At 48.8% G+C, this 20,133-nt stretch overlaps 1 protein-coding gene and 1 pseudogene across 4 annotated transcripts; one reads left to right on the top strand and one right to left on the bottom strand.

The window, feature by feature from the left end:
* Window positions 1–272: 272 nt before the first annotated feature.
* LOC139805310 (solute carrier family 2, facilitated glucose transporter member 11-like) lies at window positions 273–10,842 on the bottom strand (annotated as a pseudogene).
* A 3,329-nt stretch (window positions 10,843–14,171) lies between these two features.
* Window positions 14,172–19,717, top strand: LOC139805343 (derlin-2-like). Of its 4 annotated transcripts, none has more exons than XM_071763629.1 (7): window positions 14,172–14,330; window positions 14,466–14,531; window positions 15,142–15,215; window positions 15,710–15,803; window positions 17,655–17,850; window positions 18,210–18,300; window positions 18,823–19,717. In XM_071763629.1, exons 1-7 carry the CDS (start codon window positions 14,238–14,240, stop codon window positions 18,989–18,991), a joined length of 783 nt encoding a protein of 260 aa, XP_071619730.1. In that variant the 5' UTR covers window positions 14,172–14,237; the 3' UTR covers window positions 18,992–19,717. The 4 variants fall into 4 exon arrangements, with proteins under 4 accessions (XP_071619730.1, XP_071619732.1, XP_071619731.1 ...); XM_071763631.1 differs by having other exon boundaries at window positions 14,173–14,330; window positions 18,819–19,717; XM_071763630.1 differs by having other exon boundaries at window positions 14,184–14,330; window positions 14,469–14,531; window positions 18,823–19,031.
* The last annotated feature ends 416 nt before the right edge of the window (window positions 19,718–20,133 follow it).

Genomic DNA, 20,133 nt, shown 5'->3' on the forward strand with positions numbered 1-20,133 from the left:
TTAAAATGTTCATGTTCTTTGCTGTAACCAGCAGCAGTGCTGTGACTTTCATACAGACAAAGCCAAAAAGGTGGCTTGGATTTGATTTTGAGATGAAAATGACTGAAACTTGTCCAGTCAAGGCAATGCCTGTGAAAGGCAACACTAAATGAAGAGTGTTGTCCTGTTCTGTACCAGATTACCAAAAGGAATCAATATCACAGCTGGTTCTTCTCCAATAGCTCTGTGGAGACAAAAAAAAAAACCATACTGAAGAGAATATTCTGCTGTGATCTAAATCTCCACATCCAAAATAAGCTGCTGCCATAAGACCTCCTCTCCCTATTCTACCCTTGCAGGGTGCAGGTGTAACACCTACAGATGCACTGTGAGTGAGAGTGAGAGCAAACTTGTGCTTTAAAACCTGGGACTGGAAGGCAACAAACAAGCCATGAAGAAAACCAGACCAGAATACAGAGTCTGCAGAACAATGCCCAAAAGTCAATTGTGTAATAAGCCACCTAGCAAGTACTAGAAGCTTTCTTTCTAACCCATCTGTCACATGTTTTAATAGCTGAAAATAATTAACTGCTTGCTATTGCTCAAGAAGTAGGGGTCTATTTGAAATCACTTAATAACAGAAACAACAGGAGCACCAAAACAAGTACTGAGAATTTAGTCTGGTGTCTGAAAACAGAACTCAGTCATATGAATTTCTGCATTAGAGAGCCCAGATTAAGGGGCAAGGACAGAAAGGCTTCTGGGATGGGAGTTACTGTTTGAGTAGAGGAGAAATACAGAAGAAATTCAGGAGAAATTTGCTGAAAATTGGTTGATGCATGTTGGTGTTTGATGATAAGGGAATAAGGCATCATTCTATCACTCTCTAATGTGGATTCTAAAATATGTGTGTTACTTAGCACTAAAACCTGAAAACAGATTATTATCCTGCTGTTGGGATTTATCAGTTGAAGTGTATCTTCCCAAGATGAACCTAAGAACCTAGGAATAACCCTGCTTGACCCTACTTCTCTCCTTGTGTCCCTGCAAGAGAACACAGCCAGTGCTCAATGTCCCCCAGGTACCTTCCTCCTTCCTTCTGCTATAATACAGTGGATTTGATCTCTTCAGGGCCTTTATATAAAACTGGATGGGTCTGAGCTTTGAAGTTCAGTTTCTTGAACTCCTCTGAGATTTCCAGGAAGGACTTTCCCTTTGTTTCAGGAAGGAAAAATCCAACGTAGAGTGTGGTGCAGATGCAGACCACAAGGAATGGGATGTAGCAGAAATGTGCCAGACTTTCCTGAGGAGGAGGAAAAACCAAGACAGTGTTGGTGACATTCTGTACAATGACAAATAGGCCACTAATTCCTGCTCCTGCAGAGGGACCCAAGGAGTATTTCTAAGCATCATGGTGAGGACCTCACGTGCCAGGATGCAACAGCTCCCTAGCACAGTTTGGGAAATTTGACGTAGCAAGAAGAGTGTCTCAAAATGTCTTTTTCTGTCTTTCTCTCTATTAATAATTGCACAGAATGCAGGCCCATAGTAGGAAATAAGACAGGATTGGATCCTGTGGGGTTCTGCTCCCTTTCACTTCAGCAATCACTTTAGGAAATGGTGCCAGGGTCTGGCCAAGGGAAATTGCATCACATCTCTAGTCCCAGCTCTTCTTATCTGAGGACAGAGGAGGATCCTTGGTCATCCATGCCCCAAATTAATCTGCTTCCAGCCTCACATCAGAAATCACTGTAAGGAACATGGAACAAGTTTGGTTTAGAGGACTTTTGAGCACTTTCTTCATAAAAATACTTTCCATGGCAGTGCTACCTTGCTGTGTGTCTGCAGCTTGTGATATTCCAGGCTCTGTCTCTTTTCCTGGTCACTATCAGAGCCTCTTTCTTGAACAAAACACTGAAGAGCTGCACGTGATTTTTTTTTTTTTTTTTTTTGCCTTGGAAACCCACCACAATGAATGGAAAGCCCATTCCAACCAGGAGGAGGATCATACAAGCAGCTGGCTGGGACATTTGATCAAAAACCTCTGTGGGCAGAACTCTTGTTACACCAGCTGGAAAAAGAAATGGCAAGAAAGTTACTAATGCTACTGACATTGTATTAAACCCAAGAGAACAGTTAGTAGCAAGTAAACCCAGCATGAAGTGTAGGTGAGCAGTAAATAACTATTCAGTAAATTATTCTCTCTGGCCAACAATGCCAGAACAAGTGGCACTAGAGATTAACTGCAGTGGGGAAGTTTGAGGTTAAATAGTCAGGACTGGCTAATTGTTCAGACTCTCACGTTAGAAGGAACTGTCACAAAAGGTTTTGTAATCCACATTATTCTCACCAGGAGCCAGCTGTGAGAATGGCTTGTAATTAATTCTACCCTATGGAACTGTAGGAACTGAGGCAAGGAATTCCTGCCAACTCACATGACACATGACACTGGCACCTTGGTCCTTTTCTTGCCTGCCTGCCTTCAAACCTGTGTGAATGAACAGAGCCTCAGCACACACACAGCCTGTGTCCTGCCCCCACAACCACAGAAACTAAGGGATTTGGTGAAGAAAATGCATGTTATAGACTAACAAATAGGTATGGAAATTGTGCCTCCAGGATGTGGGAGTGAATAACCACATTCCATAGCTGTCAGTCTCTAGGGTTAAGGTGAAGCCTTAGAAATGCTGATCAACAGCCCTCATGGGTTGGGCAGCAAATCAAAATGTTGTTGCTCATTCGAGACATGCAGCAGCTCCAAGTGCCATTGAAGTAAGGAGAAATGACACAGGGGATGGCACAGGCTGTCCCTGCACAACACTGACTTACCAGGGGCATGAAAGCCCCCAAGAAACAGCTGAAAACTGCTGGCAGAAATTGCCTTGCTCCTTTGGGTGTGCTGAAGCTAAAGAGGGTCTGAGAGTTCCCATAAGCTGCTTGCACACATCTCCAGGCCCCTGCAGTCCCCAAAAGTGAACACACTGAGGGAGCTGATCCAATTCCAAAGCTCAGGATACAAGTGAAGATGCTGAGCTAAGGCATCCAGCTCACCTGAGCCTACAGAGACCAACAGGAAACCAGTGAGGGCACTTACACTTATTTGCCACCACTAAACACACCAGTCATATAAAAAGTAAAGCCCAACTCCATTTCACTTCAATAATTAAGTAAAGTTTGTTACCTGCTGGCTCAGAGTGACCATGAAGACGATGGCCCATCCTGCCATGAGGACACATCCCCCCAGGAGCCTTGGCCTCCCACCAGAGTAGCATCTGATCATGTTCTGCACAAAGTAACACAGAGAAATAAAGCCAGATGCTTGGGTTTATATCCCCTGCCTGCTCCCTCCTCCCATTCCAATACTCTGGGCCTACTTCACTCTACAACTAGTTTAAAGATTCTTAGCAAAAAGAAGTCCAGCTGGCAGGAGGCAAGCAGGGTGTTCAGAGGAGATGAGAATGTCCCAGCTGCAGCCCAAGCTCTGCCACTACCCACATTGACATGAAGCAAATGTTACACTTCCCAGAGATCTCAGGCAGTGATGATGATGATGATGATGATGATGATGATGATGATGATGATGATGATGATGATGGTGCATCAGCCTGCCTGGACATGAGTGCCCAGAAGCTGCCTGGCTGCTGTGCATAAAGGATTTCTTGGCATGAAAAGCAATGTAAATCCAAAATGTGTAACTAACAGCCTCCTCATTGCCAAGGGAGTCTGCGTGTCAGCAGAGTGCAGGAGTCTCACACAAGTGACAGATGTGATCAGTTCACAGCTCCCTGTGCCAATTACAACATAGGGAATTTTGTCCTGTGGAATTCCAGCCTCTTGGAACATGTAAGCTGCATAAGAATACATCTGGGGAGAGAAGAGAGGAGAAAGCAGTGAGAGAAAATGCCTGAAATTAAATGCCAGTGTTTTTTTCCTGAAGAACCAGCCAGAGAATGAGCAATGTGCTGTGATTTAGGCTATTTTGACAGTTGTCCCTCTGGATCTTGCCATGATGCACCAGTATACTTTGGGAACCAAGCATCTGAGGTTTGAAGATCTCCACATGCAGAGCAGACCACCAGAGCAGACCTCCTTTTGTTCCTCTCCTGCAGCAGGAATGTTAAACTGGAGAACTCACACCCATGTCCCGTGATGCAGCCCTCCTGCTGCTGCTGCTGCTGCTGCTGCCAGGCTGCTTACCCAGTCGTTCCTGCAGAGCTGCGTGGCACTGCTCAGCACAACGATGCTCATCAGCTGCCACCTCAAAGCTGGATTTTGGAAGAGCTCCCAAGGGTTTTTTGCTCTCTGACCTTTCAGAGCAGCCTGCTCAGCCAGCATCTCCACAGCTCTGTGCTCAGGTCACTGCTGGCTCTGAGCTCCTGCAGTGCTGCAAGGACAGGGGAAGCTCTTATCCCTGAGACTTCACCTGAAGTTTGTCTGCAGGGCAAGGGTTGACAGCAAGTGATGGCTGCAGAAAGATGTAGTGCAGAGTCTGTGATCATGGTGTTACCCCCACAGACATGGCCATTTGTGGTGCAGCCACTCGAAGGATTTGAGGGAAAGGGAGTACAAACCCCTCACGATTGTTGGACAAGAGAATATTTCCCACCAGTGCCATTTCAGCAGCCATGATTCTGACTCAGATCTTGAATGGCTTCCCTGGGAAATGCAGGCAATTAAAATGTTCTTGGTACACAGCACACATTTCCCAGAAACTAATTCCAGCTGCCCTATACATGGGGATTTGTATGCTACAAATCTAAGCAAATCCCTTAATATGAACTGGCTTCAGATTTGATGATGAGCTCTTCAAGCAGCATTTCTTTCACTACATAGTTACAAAACATATTTGCCACTGTGAATTCAAGTCCTACCTTTGACTCTAAAAAGGTAGTAAAAAAGTACTCTGTAGGAAGATGCCTTCCAGTTACCTCAGTAGAACAAAAACATTTCACATGGCAGATCCAACCTGCTCTGCCTGGAAGCAGCAGATGGGCTGCTCAGCTCCACCACAGAACATCCTGGTTACCCAAAGCCCTGCATGAGGTGTCCATGTGCAGATGGCATAGGAACAGTTTTGGTGTCTTGTTCTGAAAAGAGTGACCAGCACTGACAGGTCATCTGCAGGGCTGGTACAATCAGGGGCACCTCCAACTTCCAGCATCACCACAGGGTGACCCTGCAGTGCTGGCTTTAGACACACTGAAGGCACCATGAGGTCCTCACCCAGATTCATGGCTCTTGCACTAGCAGTTTTCCACTTGAATGGAGAGGAGTATTCCTTCAGAAATTCATATCTATTTTGGTCTGAAAATTCTAATTTATTGAAACAGGCATTTTTCATGTAATAGTAGGGTCCTTATGAAAGTTTTATCAGAAAGTTTTTCATGTGTCCCAGGAAGAATTTCTGTCCAAATGGTCAATTTGCACAGTTCATTTTGAAGAAAAATCCCTGGCCTGTTCCATCATGATTTACTGTGTAAAAGCTTGGCAGGAAACTGGGCAGAGAAGTGATGGTCATTGTGCAGGTGGTTACTGTGCTACGGAGTTGAGCTGAAATCCAGCACTTCAGCTGGGGCAGAATATGATGAGAAGGTAATGTGAGGAAAAGAACAGCTCCCCACTGGGTGTTGAGACATGAAACACTGCCACACCAGGTAGTTTCTCCCTGCCAGCTCAGGATCTTGCCATCAGACTGAGCTGGGATGGATACCATTTTCATGATTTTTAACTGCAGGGGATATTGTGCTGCTGATTCCTCTTTGTCACAGTTTAACACTGGGCTGGCCCAAACCAGGACACACTTGGACTAAGGGAAGCTGCAAAGCTTAAATGAAAATCCAGCACCCTCTTACCTTCCCAACATGATGGCCACAGGACCAGCAACGACTGTCCCAGAGGGTATGTAGCAGTCCACAGCAGCAGCACCTCCTTGCTCTCAAGGGGAACATCCCTGTGCTCCAGTCAGGCTTCACTGCTGAACATTTGGGTGTACTGAGAGGGAAGGACAGTGCTGCATAAGCACAGCATAGAGATGAAGGACACTGAGAACTGTAAAGGCTTCCTTGTTAATATGTCTCTTTATTCTGTGCCTCCAGAGCTTTGGTTGCAAGTGGCCTCGAGTTCTTAGGTGGGTTTTTAACAGAGGGTTAAGAGTATAAACTGGTAGCTGTTGGAAAGTTGTACTTGTTTTATATCTGTACGTAGCTATGTTGGGTAATTTAAAAGGTATTTCATGGGTCCAACTTTGAATTTAAGGGCAAAAGTCAGTATCAAAAGATGCAGGTTGCAAAACTTTGGAATTAGATTTGCTGAAGCAGTTGAAACAAGGCTTTTAAATAGATTCTTGTGACACCAGGGCCTGCTCAAGGGTAGTTCTTGATGAGAAAGTCCTGTACCTCAGATTGAATTATACAAAAAGGAACAACACATCCTTCCCTTCTCACCCTCAGTATTAGCAGTCTGCATTTTTTCAGTGACAGGCCACTGCTTGGAGCCAGACTGAGGAAACCAGGGCAGTGTCTGGCTCAGGAGGAGGCTCTCAGCCTAGCAGTACTTACTGAAGCTGGAGCTGATGATTGAGATGTTGTAACCATATTGAAAAGTGCCTCCAGTCCCAGCAGCACATATTGTCAGGATCTTGCTCTGAAGCTGAAGAAGATGGATAAAAATCAGTGACTTCCTTGCAGAGGGTTAAATGGCTCAACAGACATCTGTTCCATTCACACTTGTTGTGGTGTAAGAGTAGAATAGGCTACAAATTGTCATAAAATGGGAGGAGCCAAAAAACCCCAGACCCACCCAGATTTTTAAACTGTCTCCCTCTACTGCAGAATAGGATTAATAATTCCTTGCCATTCACAAAGAATTCAGGATTGCTTTGGGGCAAAGTCTTGCACATGTCTTTGGTTTAATATTTAACATGTATGTTTACAAGAAGTCAGTGCAAAACCAGCAAATACTGGTAGAGACTGGTGTTCTTCAAGTAATTCAGTTCATTACATAAAACCTGTACTCACATGATGACTGACTGAAGAAGCATTACTGAAGTTTAATGACTTCTGCCTCATTTCTAGCTAAGTTCTATTGGCCGTAACTTCCATGTGGAGTGGGGATTTTTCTCATGGCCATTTATATCCAGTGTATTTTTGAATCACTGGAATGCTATTTCTTCTGCCTTTTCCTGTGTTGCTCCACATGTTGTACAGGGCAGGCAATGTCTCTGCCAAACTTCCACATTAGAGTTTCTACATGTCCTTGGGTTTAGCATTCTGGCTGTGTGTTCAGCCAGAATATTTTCTGCATCCTAAGTAATATGATATAAGTGAATTATGTGGCAGGCAGCGGGTCCTATGCTGTGTTCTGACCTTCCTGAGGTCAGTTCTTCATCAATATTGCCTTCAAAAGCACAGGCAGCTGGGGCTGCTTCACACATCATCACAGTATGGGGATAAAAGTGAGGACTCTTGACTTTTTGAAGGGTGTAGAATGAGCTGACCTGGCTGACACAGTCTGGCAACTGAGAGGCAGGCTTGCAAGAAGAAAAACATTTATCTTTTTTCTCCTTGCAGTAAGATGCCGTGGTTATTATACTATAAATGGGTGTCCCACATCAGAACAACACTGAGGCTAACTTTGGAGAGCTGGGGATACTGTATAGAAGCTTTCTAAGCAGTTTTGTTGATCTTTGCTCCTCTGTCACGTTTGTAAACTTCAGGTCATTCTTGCCACTATTGCCTGGACACTTCCTGTGTGACTCCACTTTCAAATTGAGCTGCAGCTTCTGTAGAGGAGCACAGCTGGATGTGAACAGCTTTATTCTGCATGTTCACCTCACCATCAGTTAACATTCCCTCTTCATTGCAGCCAGACCACCCCTCTGGTTGGTCTCTCTCTATCTATTCCCATCCTTGTCTCTTCACACCTACTTTGTGCCTCTGCCTTTCTTTTCCCAGCTCTGTGTGAGATTCAGTGTCTTGCAAGCTGTGCCCTGATGGGAGCACTGTCCTATATCCAAAGACCACTCTGAGCTTGCTGGGGGTCCCTGGCCTTTAGTTTGACACCTCCTGAACAATCTTTCCTGTGGCCCAGGGCCAGGATGGCCTTTGCCAGGCCCCTGCTTGCCAGCTCCTCCCTGTGGGACAGCTCTGAGGGTGACACAAAGAGCCCGTGCTCAGACTTGGCTGTTGGCCAGAGGGTGCAGGGTACCTCAGCCTGGGTTGTGTTTTGCTACATGAGTATGACCCCGCTGGCCCTTAGATGAACTTAAATAACCCAAAGCTGCGGAGCTTTTTCTGCTCTCCCCGCTCGTTTTTTTTTCTCACAGAGCAACCCATCACAGGAAAGTCAAGTTTTGACTAATCTCAAAATAGCTCTAAAATCACAAGTTCAAATAATCTTAGATTTTTTTCCTTCCTCAAAGCCTTTTCTTGTAAATAACTTCCACAGCAGCCTGAAACAGGATGTTCTCCCAGGACAGAAATGAAGCCAGGCTGTTCCAGCCCTGCAGCAAGAAGAAGCCAAGATCTCTCCTATCCCAGTGACAAGTGGGAAAGTTTCACTTGCACTTTCCTTGGCTACACCACTTCCCTGGCTTGTTACTGAGACCTGAGCTAAGGATAGTGCAGCTGATACCTCTGCTCCTCCCATTTATTCCAGTTCATTGAGTGAAAGAAATTTCCCCTCCCTACAGTAGCTTGTTGCTTTTTAAATCACATATTGCATTGCCAGCAATAACAGCAAAGCTGCTATTGCACATATTTGGCCTTCAGGAGTAACCATGGTATTTAACATCCTTTCATCCTGCAGAGTGCAACTTGGAGGGGCCTTGACAGATTTCAAAGTATTAAAAATAAGTGAAACTTTTTAAAAAATCCCTCTTTGTCCTGACTCAGGTTTTTCTACACCTGAATGGAAATATTCACCTGTTCCACACCACTTAAATGTTATCTTAAAAATGTTTAAGTAGGGATGTGGTGCTGCATCAGCTGCAGCCACTAAGTGGCAGGAGAAGTCCAAAATTTCTTACATTAGTCTCTGAATCCATCATGCCAGCAGTCAGAGGAGTGCATCCCTCAGCTTCCCAACTGATAACTTGTTCAGGGGGGAAGTAGATGTGACTGTACATCCCTGTTCACTTTACAGCCACTGATGTATAGCTGAGGCAGCACGTGTCCAGAACAGGAACACATTCCAAAAGGAAAGCTCTGGTTTCTTTTTGCTGCCCATTCAGAATGAGACAAGGTTTGGGTAGATCTCTTCCAGAAAGAAAACCACATATTCTGTATTAGACAGATTGTGAACAGGCACCACCTTGTGCAGGTCTCTGTCCCCTCAGGTGATGGTGTGGAAGAGTTTCAGCCTGCAGCTACCAGATAGAACACCCCTGCTTGTCCTAAACACCGAGATGTGTCATGAGAGCCTGTGATGGGAATTATTCCATTTCTAGCTCCTTAGACAGAAGCCAACATGTCAAAGCCTGTCAAGATGGATAAGAGGAGAAGGAATGCAACTCACCCAGGCAAGGTGGGTGTCCATCCATTCCCTGGGCCTCAGTGCCATGAATGACTCTCTGATCCGTCTCTCTCATTTCTATTGCAGTCAATCATACAAATATATCTTTCTGTAATAACCTGGTCAAGGTCTGCCTGTTTAGACCATTGCATTGTCTTATTTTTCCAAGGTAAATATGTGCACAGTCTTCTATTTAACAGAAGACAAAGGCAGTATTCATCCCAGTCCAGAGGAAATCCTGGAGGCACAGGACACTGACACACAAAGGCAGGTGCTGTCAGGAGGATGTGTCTGCAACTTCTGCTGGGCCTTCCAAAAGGCTTTCCTCAAGACTTTCCTTATTTCACCTCTACCTTTTCTGAGCTGTGCAGAGCCACCTTCTCTCTCTTCAAAACCCATTCCTGGTGCTTTAATGTAGAGGTTACTCCAGAGCTTGCAAGCTGTGTAATGCAAGTGAAATTAACTGCTGATAAATAACATAATCTACAAACAAGCAGCTTCCTCAAGAAACATACAGCAGGTCTTCTGGTTTTGTGGTGAAAGCAATGTTTGTGGAAATGAGCTGTTAAAATGGATTTTCTTTGTAGGAAATGAGTGCCCTGCTGTGACACCATTATTCTCAGTTCCAGCATTTCACTAATGCTCCTAAGAAAAAACCCACAATACATCTAAGTTCAAGAACCTGTATAAGAACTTCAGGAAATGGGCTTCATTGCAGAGGTTTCTCAGGGCAGGGACCCAATGCTGACAGAGTTTCTGCTGCCACAGAATCACTGGGATGCTTTCCAGAGTAGAGGAGAGCCGTGGAAGCTGAGTCCTCTGAGGACAAGAGGGCTGATCCAGCCAAGGGAAGCAGCTGCTTTGCCTTGCTAGCTGAAATGTTTGGATGTCAGAAAAATGGCTGCATGCTCTGTGCATTGGATCAGCAGTCTGCATTTTCAGCCTCCTGATAAGCAATAGAGCTTCCCTGGGAAAACTCAGAAAGGCCAAAGTACTAAAAATAATTGAAATACCCTTTTCTCAGCCCATTGTGAGCTGTAGGTCATGTTCTGGCTGAACCGTTCTCTTTCCTTCCTTCTTTGTATCAGACACTGATGCAGGCAGATAGTAGGAACTGGGTGACTTGAAGGCCAGAGTGAACAAACTGCTTGGCTGAACAAAATCTCTGTTCCTGCGTGCATGGAAAGAGTGTTTGGGCTCTGCCAAACAGCAGCAAATGTTGCTGAATGTTCCTGTCAGAGGAAAGTAAGTGCAGCAGCCTTGGAACATCAGCCTCATCCTGATTTCTTATTTAACTCACAGTTTTCTATTAGAGCTGTCCTCTGGCTTCTTGAGAGTAGGACTGGGAGACATGGTCTCTGGTGAAAACCAAAGTACAAAACGCATTTCTGACTCATTGTAGGGCTCTTCAGCAGCTGACAGAATGCTCAGCTGTGTATGTTGCTGCAGTGAGCTGAACATAAACCTCTTTTTTAGAAGAAACAAGCATTGTTTTTCAGTTCTCTTGTTGATTTGGCCACAGTGCTTCCGAAATGGATGTTACAAATTAAAGGCCCTTGAAGGATGTTCCTCACTGACAGCTGTGGGAGGTGACCTATGGTGCAGAGGACAGATCACAAGGCAGAAGAATTTAACAAGAATGATTAATCTCTGGGAAAAAATAACTGCGGAAAGACATTTTCCTACTTTATGTCTTCAACTCATGATCAGAAGATGTTTTGGAAGAGGTGCTTTGTTTGGACATGTGATCAGACTCTGATCAAGGAGATTTAGGTGAGATCTTCTTTCTCATGACATGCCAGATGCAAAGCTGTATTTTTGAACTAAAAAAGCATAGGAAACAAAAACAACATAAACTTTTATTTACAGCAAGCCTTGTGCAAACCACATGCTCTTGGAGGGCTGAGCTCCGAGCGCTATCTTTAGTTTCTTTGTAACAAACAAACAAATTTTAAAAGCCATCCAATTTTGTATGATTCACTTTCTTCTGCCTTTAGCCATCACACTGTAGAGTTAGCTGATTTGGCTCAGGAAATCCTTCAGTGAAGGAGAAAGAATTTAGATATGGCCATTAAACATTGAAAAGCAAACATTTCAGGTGCCGTGGGCAGCAATGATTACCCAGCTTATCTCTCACAGCGGGCTCACGGAACCTTGTTTCCAAAACTTGTGCGGAAGCTCTTAACAACAGCTCTGTGGTGGATCCGGAGCTCTTGGCATCTCTTGCCCATGCCACTGAGGGCTGAAATAACCTTCCTGACAGGTCCCTCTCTCTGGTGTGGCTCACTGGTAGGGAAGCTCAGTGCTGCTGCTTCTGAATCTTTTTCCAGTGCCCGTGCATCAGTCCTGCAGCCGCCTCTTCTCTTCCCCCCGGGGCTAAGTGGGATGCGAGGTGCGGTGTGTCCGGGGAGGGGTGAGAACTCCTACACAACCCGCAAAGTCTTGCTTAGGCTCCTCTGGGGGAGGCGGGGGGGGGGATCTCTCAGAGAGGGCGGTGGGGGAGTTTCTTTGTTTTCAAATGAAGAAAAGGAACAGAGCTGTACTGCAGGGGGATGGGATCAAGCGGCCCCGGGAATGAACTCTTCCCGTCGTGTGCCCTATAGCCCAGCTGGGGGAGCCTGGGTGTCATCAGAGCAGGTATGACCGCTTGTCACAGCAATCGGTCACCCCGTGAATTCACAACCAAAATGCCATGAAAGAGCAGAGAGCGCGTGGCGCTGGCTGGACGCCCCACGAGTGGGTGGCTGGGAGTGGGTTCCTGCCCCACCGGCTCCCGAGAGGCTCAGCCCCCCGGCCGGGGCGCCAGGGCTCGTTACAGCCTCTGCTGACTCTGCGCTCGGAGCCTTTCATCCCGAGAGCCCGGAGAGCGCTGGGCTGGGCAAGGTGGAAGCTGCTGCCTTGAAACAAAGCATCTGTTTATTCTGGAAACAATTAGTGAGGGCAGTTAGATCTTGAACTCGTTACTGAGCCCAAAACAGTTACCATACAAATAAGTTCCAGATGGACTCAAAAGGAGTTGTTTTTGTCTTTACTAAATTAGAATGGATTCCATGTCTTCCAAGTTCCTCTGGCATTTATGGACAGGAAACATGAATTACACGCAATAATTTACTACAAAAACAAAAGAGGTGAACACTGCAACAGCCCATTTATCTTTGTCCATCTGCCTTCTTGAGGTCGATGTGCTGCTTAGCTCAGGAGGAGAGCTAATAGCTTTTTTCTTTGTTTTCTGACTCTGCTGTTCTGGTTTGCAGAAACCGAGACAGGAAGCTGGTGGGTTTCTGTTGCTGGGTTAAGCTTACCTCCTAGCCCAGGCAAATGCCTGCATGTTGCTTAAAATCACACCAGAAAAGGTGAAAACAAACCCAGAAGTAACAGGATGGTCCAGTAGCTGTCTGCCTCTGTGTACATACAAACCCATTCCCTGTCTGTGTGCAACAGACACTGCTTCTCTTCCAGGAATATTTCTTAGGAGTTGGTTTGTGGATTGTAAACGTTTCTCTCTAAGCCTGCAGATGCAGGATGGATGAATTCTGTCAGGGAAAGAGAGCTGCCTCTGGTACCATCGTGTTTCTGTTCTTCCTGTGAGTGAAGGTTACAGACAGGAGGGCTTCCAGTTCATTCCTTGGGCAGCTCCAAGAGCCCCCAGAGACCTTTCTCAAAGACTGTGAGAAATGGGCTCGAAATCTGGGCACCAGGGATATTTTTATAAAAACTTTCTGATCTGACATCTTGGGTTTTGAAACCAATATTGCACATTGCCATGAATTCAACTGCTTCCAAAGGGAAGGAGAACCCTGGGCAGACATGGTACCTCCTGCCTGCTCAGGCCTGTGCTTCCATCTGCTCTGGGCCCCTGGGAAGGAGAAGGACAAGAGGGCAAGACAGGAGGAATTCAGCAGAGGGGCTCCTGAGCTGTGTTTCTGTTCTGGAAGTCCCTCAGACCTTCCCGCAGCTGAGACACAGTTTGGGTTTGCTTTTTTTTGGGCTTTTAGTTATCTTCCGTGGTTTTATAGGAGGTGCCATGCTGGCATCCCTACAAAGGTGTGTAATGAGGACTCAGCTACGTGGCTATCCTGGTGTGAAGATACGGGAGGACACAACCAAACCCCCCCCGGTGTGACACGGGCTGCAGCAAGGGCTGGGGCTGCCCCTGGGCACGCTCAGGGCATGGACTCAGCTCGGCTGAGCGCTGAGGGGCGCGGGGCCAGGGAGCAGCCCGGGGGTGTCCCTGAGGTTCGCTCGGCCTCTTCCAGACCGAGCCGGTGAGCTTCCCAGCGCTGCTCACGGGCCGGACCGCTCACACCCACCCAGGGGCTGCGCTCGGCGGCACCGGGCGGACCCAAACCGGGACCCCGGAGCTCCACGTGGAGCGCGCCCGCGTAGCCACGCCCCGCCCCCAGCCGCTCCCGCTGATTGGCCGATTCCTGCGAGACACGTGACCCGCCTTTCCCCTCAGCCTCCCGGTCCCGGTTCCGCCCGCTCGCCATTGGCTACGGGGGCCCCGGCCCCGCCCCCCCTGGGGCTCCGCCCCCCCGGTCCGTCACCTGCCGCGGCGGGGCCGCTCCGGGTTGGCGGCGGCGGGAGGCCGGGGGCATGAGGCGCGCTCCTATTGGTCACCTCTCGCCGTCTGTCGCGTCGGGATTGGCCGGGAGCGGCCCGCGGGGGCGTGGCGGCGGCGGCGGCGTGGGGGGGGGGGCGCGTTACAGAGTGGGCGGCGGGGAGGTGCGCGGCGGCGGAGCAGCGCTATGGCCTACCAGGGGCTGGCCCAGGAGTACCTGGGCATGCCCGCTGTCACCCGCGCCTACACCACCGCCTGCGTCCTCACCACCGCCGCCGTGGTGAGCACCGGGACCCCGCGGGGCGGGAGGCGTTGGGGGGGGCGGCTCCGAGGGAGGCGGTGGCGGGGGGCTGGGTGTTTGGGGGCGGTGAGTGCCGGCACGGGTGGCAGCCGCGGTCCCTGTCTCCTCTCGCAGCAGCTGGAGTTCATCACCCCCTTCCAGCTGTATTTCAACCCCGACCTCATCTTCAGGAAGTTCCAGGTAAGGCCTCGCCCGCGGCCCCTCCTGCCCCTTCCCGGCGGGGGGTGCGGCAGGCGGGGCCGCGGGTGTCCCGCTCCTCGCGGGGACGGGGAGGGCTGTGCCATCTGAAGGGGCTTCCCCACTGCTCCGGCCTTGTCCGGTTGGGGGGAGCTGGGTGGGCAACATGGTGTCCTCTCTTGTGACGGGTGCCTGGATGGAGGTGACTTCTTGCAGCCTTTCCCTGCCACGCACCATCTTGGCATCTCCTTTTCTCCTTCACTCCAAAGCTGTCTCTTTCCTCTGACACTGAAGTGCTTGGCCAGCTGGTGTCAGACTGGGTGGGGAGGGCTTGCAGAGAGGCATGAAGAGGGATTTGGTTTTGCTCTGGGTGCCTAACTGTGGCTGTTCATCCCTTCCCATGGAAAAATGGAGAAATCTTCTTTGCCACACCTGGAAAGTCAAGATACTCTGGCCTGGGCAATGGAGGGAGGTTCCATGGGCAGGTGGGGCAGCTCTCCAGTGTCCTGAGGTAGAGCTGAGTGGATGGGTTGGTGACTGGGCATCCCCAGGGGATGGGATCATGGGGAGAGATGTGTCTGTCCACCTCTTTTCTCTCTCCTTTCTTTTTCAGATATGGAGGCTGATCACCAACTTCCTCTTTTTTGGGCCCTTGGGATTCAGTTTCTTTTTCAACATGATATTTCTGTATCCTTTGGTCCCAGTTAAGCCTTTTACTCCCTTTTTAGCTTAGGCACAATTCCCCCATCCATCTTCCTCTCCAGACTGACTTGTCTTGGCAGCAGTCTAGGGTTTATGGATTCTTCCTTTGGTTCTTTTGGTCTGAATTGAAGCCATTCCCTGACAGCTGTGGCCACCTCCTGCCCCTCCCCATCTCTGCTTGCTGCAGGGCAGCCACTGCCAAAAGGCTGGAGAAGCTGGCAGTGCCCTGTGGCTGACTCTGGAGAGCAGTGCCCATTCCTGGGGTGAGCTCTGGCAGGAACACAGCAGATGCCTCATTCTTGCCCTGGGGTCAGTGGTAGGAGGTGAAGGTTGCACTGCTCTGGGACTTAGAAACCTGGATGAGACGTGATGAGAGAGCTCAGAGCTGTGTATCCCCTGTAAAGTCATGCTGTGGGGACACAGGGTGGCCAGAAGTTAATTTCCTATACTGCAACCCCTCCCTTCTCTCCTGCTCTCAGGTACAGGTACTGCCGCATGCTGGAAGAAGGCTCCTTCCGTGGAAGGACAGCTGACTTTGTCTTCATGTTCCTCTTCGGAGGGTTTCTCATGACAGTATCCTTTGGAGTTGGTCGAGGCTCTTTCATAGAATCATAGAATTGGCTGGGTTGGAAGGGACCTCAGAGATCATCAAGTCCAACCCTTGATCCACTCCCGCTGCAGTTCCCAGCCCATGGCACTGAGTGCCACATCCAGGCTCTTTTTAAATATCTCCAGGGATGGAGAATCCACCCCTTCCCTGGGCAGTCCATTCCAATGGCTGATCACCCTCTCCAGAAAGAAATTCTTTCTAATGTCCAACCTAAACCTCCCCTGGCACAACTTGAGACCTCTTGTGCCCTCTTGTCTTGCTGAGAGTTGCCTGGGAAAAGAGACCAACCCCCCCCTGGCTCCAACCTCCTTTCAGGGAGTTGTAGAGAGTGATGAGGTCTCCTCTGAGCCTCCTCTTCTCCAGGCTGAACAGCCCCAGCTCCCTCAGCCTCTCCTCATAGGATCTGTGCTCGAGTCCCTTCACCAGCCCAGTTGCCTCCTTTGGACCCGCTCCAGGACCTCAATCTCCTTCCTGAACTGAGGGGCCCAGAACTGGAGATGCTGTGGACAGAGTAGGGCTTCTCACCAGCTCTTTCTTGCTCTGTGTCATGTGGCTCCTGAACCTCCTTGGTGCCACAGGAAGAGTTTTGTTGTACCCCAGGCCTGCCAGGCTTGTGCCCTGAATCTTGGGAGAGCTCTGCTGAGTGTGTGGGGGAAGGGCAACTTCTGGCTGTGTGACACAGCTTGTGCTCCTCATCATCTTGCCCACCATTGTTTCCTGGCCTGTGCCTCACTCGGGACACTTAGAGCAGAAAGAGAGTACAGGGGAAGATGCCAGGACTTGTGTTGGTGTCTGCAGAAGTGCTGATGCAGCTGGTGAGCAGATGGGCTGCCTGGATCCAGCAGAGGATGTGTGACAGTGTGCTCAGCCTGGAGGGCAACCCCTGTGAGAAGCCATCCAGCTGTGGCAGGGACACAGTAACTGAGCTTGGGTGAGTGGAGCTGCCACGGGCATGGGGCTGGCTCAGAAAGCCAACCTGCAGCTGAAGGGAAGAACACTGAGCTGTAAGGATACAGCACTCTGTCCTTGGAACCTGTCAGTGGCTGGAGATGCTGTCACACATCTTAAGAAGTTTATTGTAGGACAAAATAATCTGATGGGGAAATAATGTGACTCCCAAGCATAAAGGCACTGCTGAATGTCTTGCTGCTGTCTTCTGCCAATGGCTCAGAGCACTGCCCTCCCCACAGAGCTCTGTGTGAAGCTGTGTGCACTCTCATAGCTGTGCACCATGCTCTGCTCTTTGGCCAGTCAGTGGCCAGCTGCCTGCAGTGGCCACGTGCTTGGCTGTAGGTGGATTTAGTCCAACTACAACAAGGGCAGGGAATTTTTTTTTTTTGAGTCTGGCTGTCTCCTTGTGCCCTGGAGGACTGTGAAGTGGAAAACCCATCTCACTGCTGACATTCTTCTATAGAAGGCAGATACTGGATGTGTGCCAGTTGTTAACATGTGCCATGTGTTTCAGGGGCTGTAAGAATGTGAAGATCACCTTTGATGGGTCACTTTGCAGAGGTGACTATATGAGCTTCCTGGTCTGTGGTGGGGGTCAACAGCAGCTTAAAGGGTGAACAGTCTGTCTGGGTCTTGTTCTGGAGTGGCAGGGCAGGAAATGTGGTGTGTGTGTGTGTGTGTGTGTGTGTGGCAGGGAGTCAGAACATCTCAGCCAGCCTAGAAAAGGTTTGGTGGCATGGGCCATGTCTTGCGTGCTGTGATAAGCTGCCCATACTCTGGGTTTCTTAGTCATAAGGCACCCTGGGCTGCCTGGAGGTGGTGCACAGGGTGGGTGTGTGTTTCCTTGACTCGGTAGTTGCCAGCTATTTGGACTCTTTGCCAGCCTGTTTTTCCTGGGCCAGGCTTTCACCATCATGCTGGTGTACGTCTGGAGTCGCAGGAACCCCTACATCCGCATGAACTTCTTTGGGCTTCTTAACTTCCAGGCCCCCTTCTTGCCCTGGGTCCTGATGGGATTCTCTCTGCTCTTGGGCAACTCCATCATCATTGACTTACTGGGTAAGTTGTAAAACTCGTGGGTGCTGGGAACAAAGGCATTTTGTAGCCACAGTGCTCTCACTTCTCATAAATGCTCCTGGGGCACAAGTGTGGTCTCTTGGTTCCGTCTTCTCTGAGTTGCTGGGTTTTCTGTGGCAGCTGGGTGGATGGCTTCATGCCTGGGCTCTTGCCTGTGACCTGCATTTTGCTGTGTCTTCCTCAGGGGCACAACCTGGGCCCAACAAACAGCCTGGCCCTCTGGCATGGGTATGCAGCTGAGGGATTCTTGAAGCTTCATCCTAACTTTAGATCCCAGCAGCCCTGGTTCAGCTGGTGAAGGTGTCCCAGCTGGGCCTTACCTTGGTGACATCTCTCCCCAGGGATTGCAGTGGGTCACATCTACTACTTCTTGGAAGATGTTTTCCCCAACCAGCCTGGAGGAAAGAAGTTGCTGTTAACCCCTGGCTTTCTGTAAGTAAAGCCAATTTTTGCTGGGCTTTGCTGTGCTGCTTCCTAACCTGGGTCACTTTCAGGGCAGCTTGGGGGGTCCATAGGATGTGGCTGCATGCTGGTAGCACCTGAGCTTGACAGTTTATGCCTCTGCTGCAGAAAGCATGTTGCATGTTGTCTGTGTATGTGCACAGGGTCCATAAAGCACTTTGCTGGTCCCCTTAGCTTTGCTACTTTTAACTGGAGTGTTGTTACTGCTTGTGGACATGCTAGGTGCAGGTAGAATTTTTCTGGTGTATTTCTGTAGCTTAAGAAAGCAGAATATGTTCTGCTTCTTGCAGAGGATCAAAGCTGACCTAGAGATCAAGGAAGTGGGTACTTTGTTAAATCTTGAGCTGAGCAAAAGAACACCAGTGCTGGTGCAGTAGGTGGGTGGCTGTGGCACCCAGCCCATCCCTGTGAAGGGATGGGGATTTTATTTGTCCTTGGCTTACTTCCCTAACCTGCCTTCTTGGTGGGATGGGCATGTCCCTTGCCAGGAAGATGGTATTTGACACACCTGAAGAGGATCCCAACTATAATCCTCTCCCTGAGGATCGTCCAGAAAACCAACCTAGAGTCCAAGACCAGAACCAGCAGCAGCATCCACAGTAACCCAGGAGACTTCTCCACGTGGCCAGATTCCTCTCTTCCACCTGGACTTATGCTGTGACCCAGAGATCCTACTGGAATAACACCAGTTGCCATTCCAACGTGTAATGTTTCACTGTTTGTATGGGTAACCATCTTCCCCTCCTACCAAGAGGTTTCACAGAGCTTTGCATACAAGAACTGATGAATGCTTGCAGAGGTGGTGTAGGCACAGGAAGCTGAGACAGCTCCTCATTTACCCAGTGGGGAACAAGTGTCAAATGGGGTGTTAGACCAGTTACTCCTTCTCTTGCTGTTCATGACTTACTGTGTGCCAGGTCACTCTTGTTCTCTGTACAAAGACCAAATCTACCATGGTAGAATGCTGCTCAGCCTCTTAACTTTCTCTAAGTCCCCCAGCTCCCTTTCCTCCCCCTCTCCCCCTTTCCTTTTTTTTTTTTTTTTTTTTTTTTCTTTGGGTTATCGTTTCCAAAGAGTCTTTACATTAAAGTCTTTATTTTTCACTTGTGTGTCCATTTCTGCCTGGGGCAGAGGCAGCAGTACTCATCAGGACTTTGCTCAGAACTGCCAGGATTCTTGCTTGGACTTCTTTTCTTGGTGGGCAAAGTTCAGACTTTCTGGAAGATGTCCTTCCCCTCTTCTGTCAGCAGGACTGCAGAGCATGAGAGGTTGGAGAGGAAGGGATGCCTGGGAAAGGACTGGGAACACATCTGGACACTTGATCCAGGCAGTGACTGGAAGTAGCACTTGACACCAGTAATAAAGGCTGTCTGCACACGCAGTGTAATTCCACTCTTGCTGCATTTTTTAGTCCTGAAACTTAAACATTTGCATTTTAGGGGAAAATGAAACAAGCCTTGTCCCTGCTGTGAACAGCTGGGCTAAGTGGATTTGATCATTCTTGCAGTTCAGTTCACACCTGTGCTTGGACCAGACCTCAGAGCCTTTGGAGTGAGCCTGCAAACTCTGAGTCTTAGGATAGCTCCTGTCTGCAGAGGCACCAAAGCTTGTGAGGGGAGATGTGAGTGACCAACACCCAACTGATGATGATGTAGAAGCCTTCTGGCAAAGGGAGATTGAACCACAGCTCCTCCACTCCCACCTCCTCTGGGGGCTTCTCATGGTATCACCCATTTTATAAAAAATCAGACTTCATTTGAACAAGTTGTTCTGCTCTGCATGTAGGATGAGGATAAAAGTCCT

This window comes from Heliangelus exortis, chromosome 19 (genome assembly GCF_036169615.1).
Source record: "Heliangelus exortis chromosome 19, bHelExo1.hap1, whole genome shotgun sequence".
Classification (NCBI taxonomy): Eukaryota; Metazoa; Chordata; class Aves; order Apodiformes; family Trochilidae; genus Heliangelus; species Heliangelus exortis.

Coding starts and splice junctions, on each gene's coding strand:
- LOC139805343 (XM_071763629.1), top strand. CDS start 14,238: ATGGCCTACCAGGGGCTGGCCCAGGAGTACCTGGGCATGCCCGCTGTC. Junction 14,331..14,465: donor TCCTCACCACCGCCGCCGTG/GTGAGCACCGGG, acceptor CTCCTCTCGCAG/CAGCTGGAGTTCATCACCCC. Junction 14,532..15,141: donor TCATCTTCAGGAAGTTCCAG/GTAAGGCCTCGC, acceptor TTTCTTTTTCAG/ATATGGAGGCTGATCACCAA.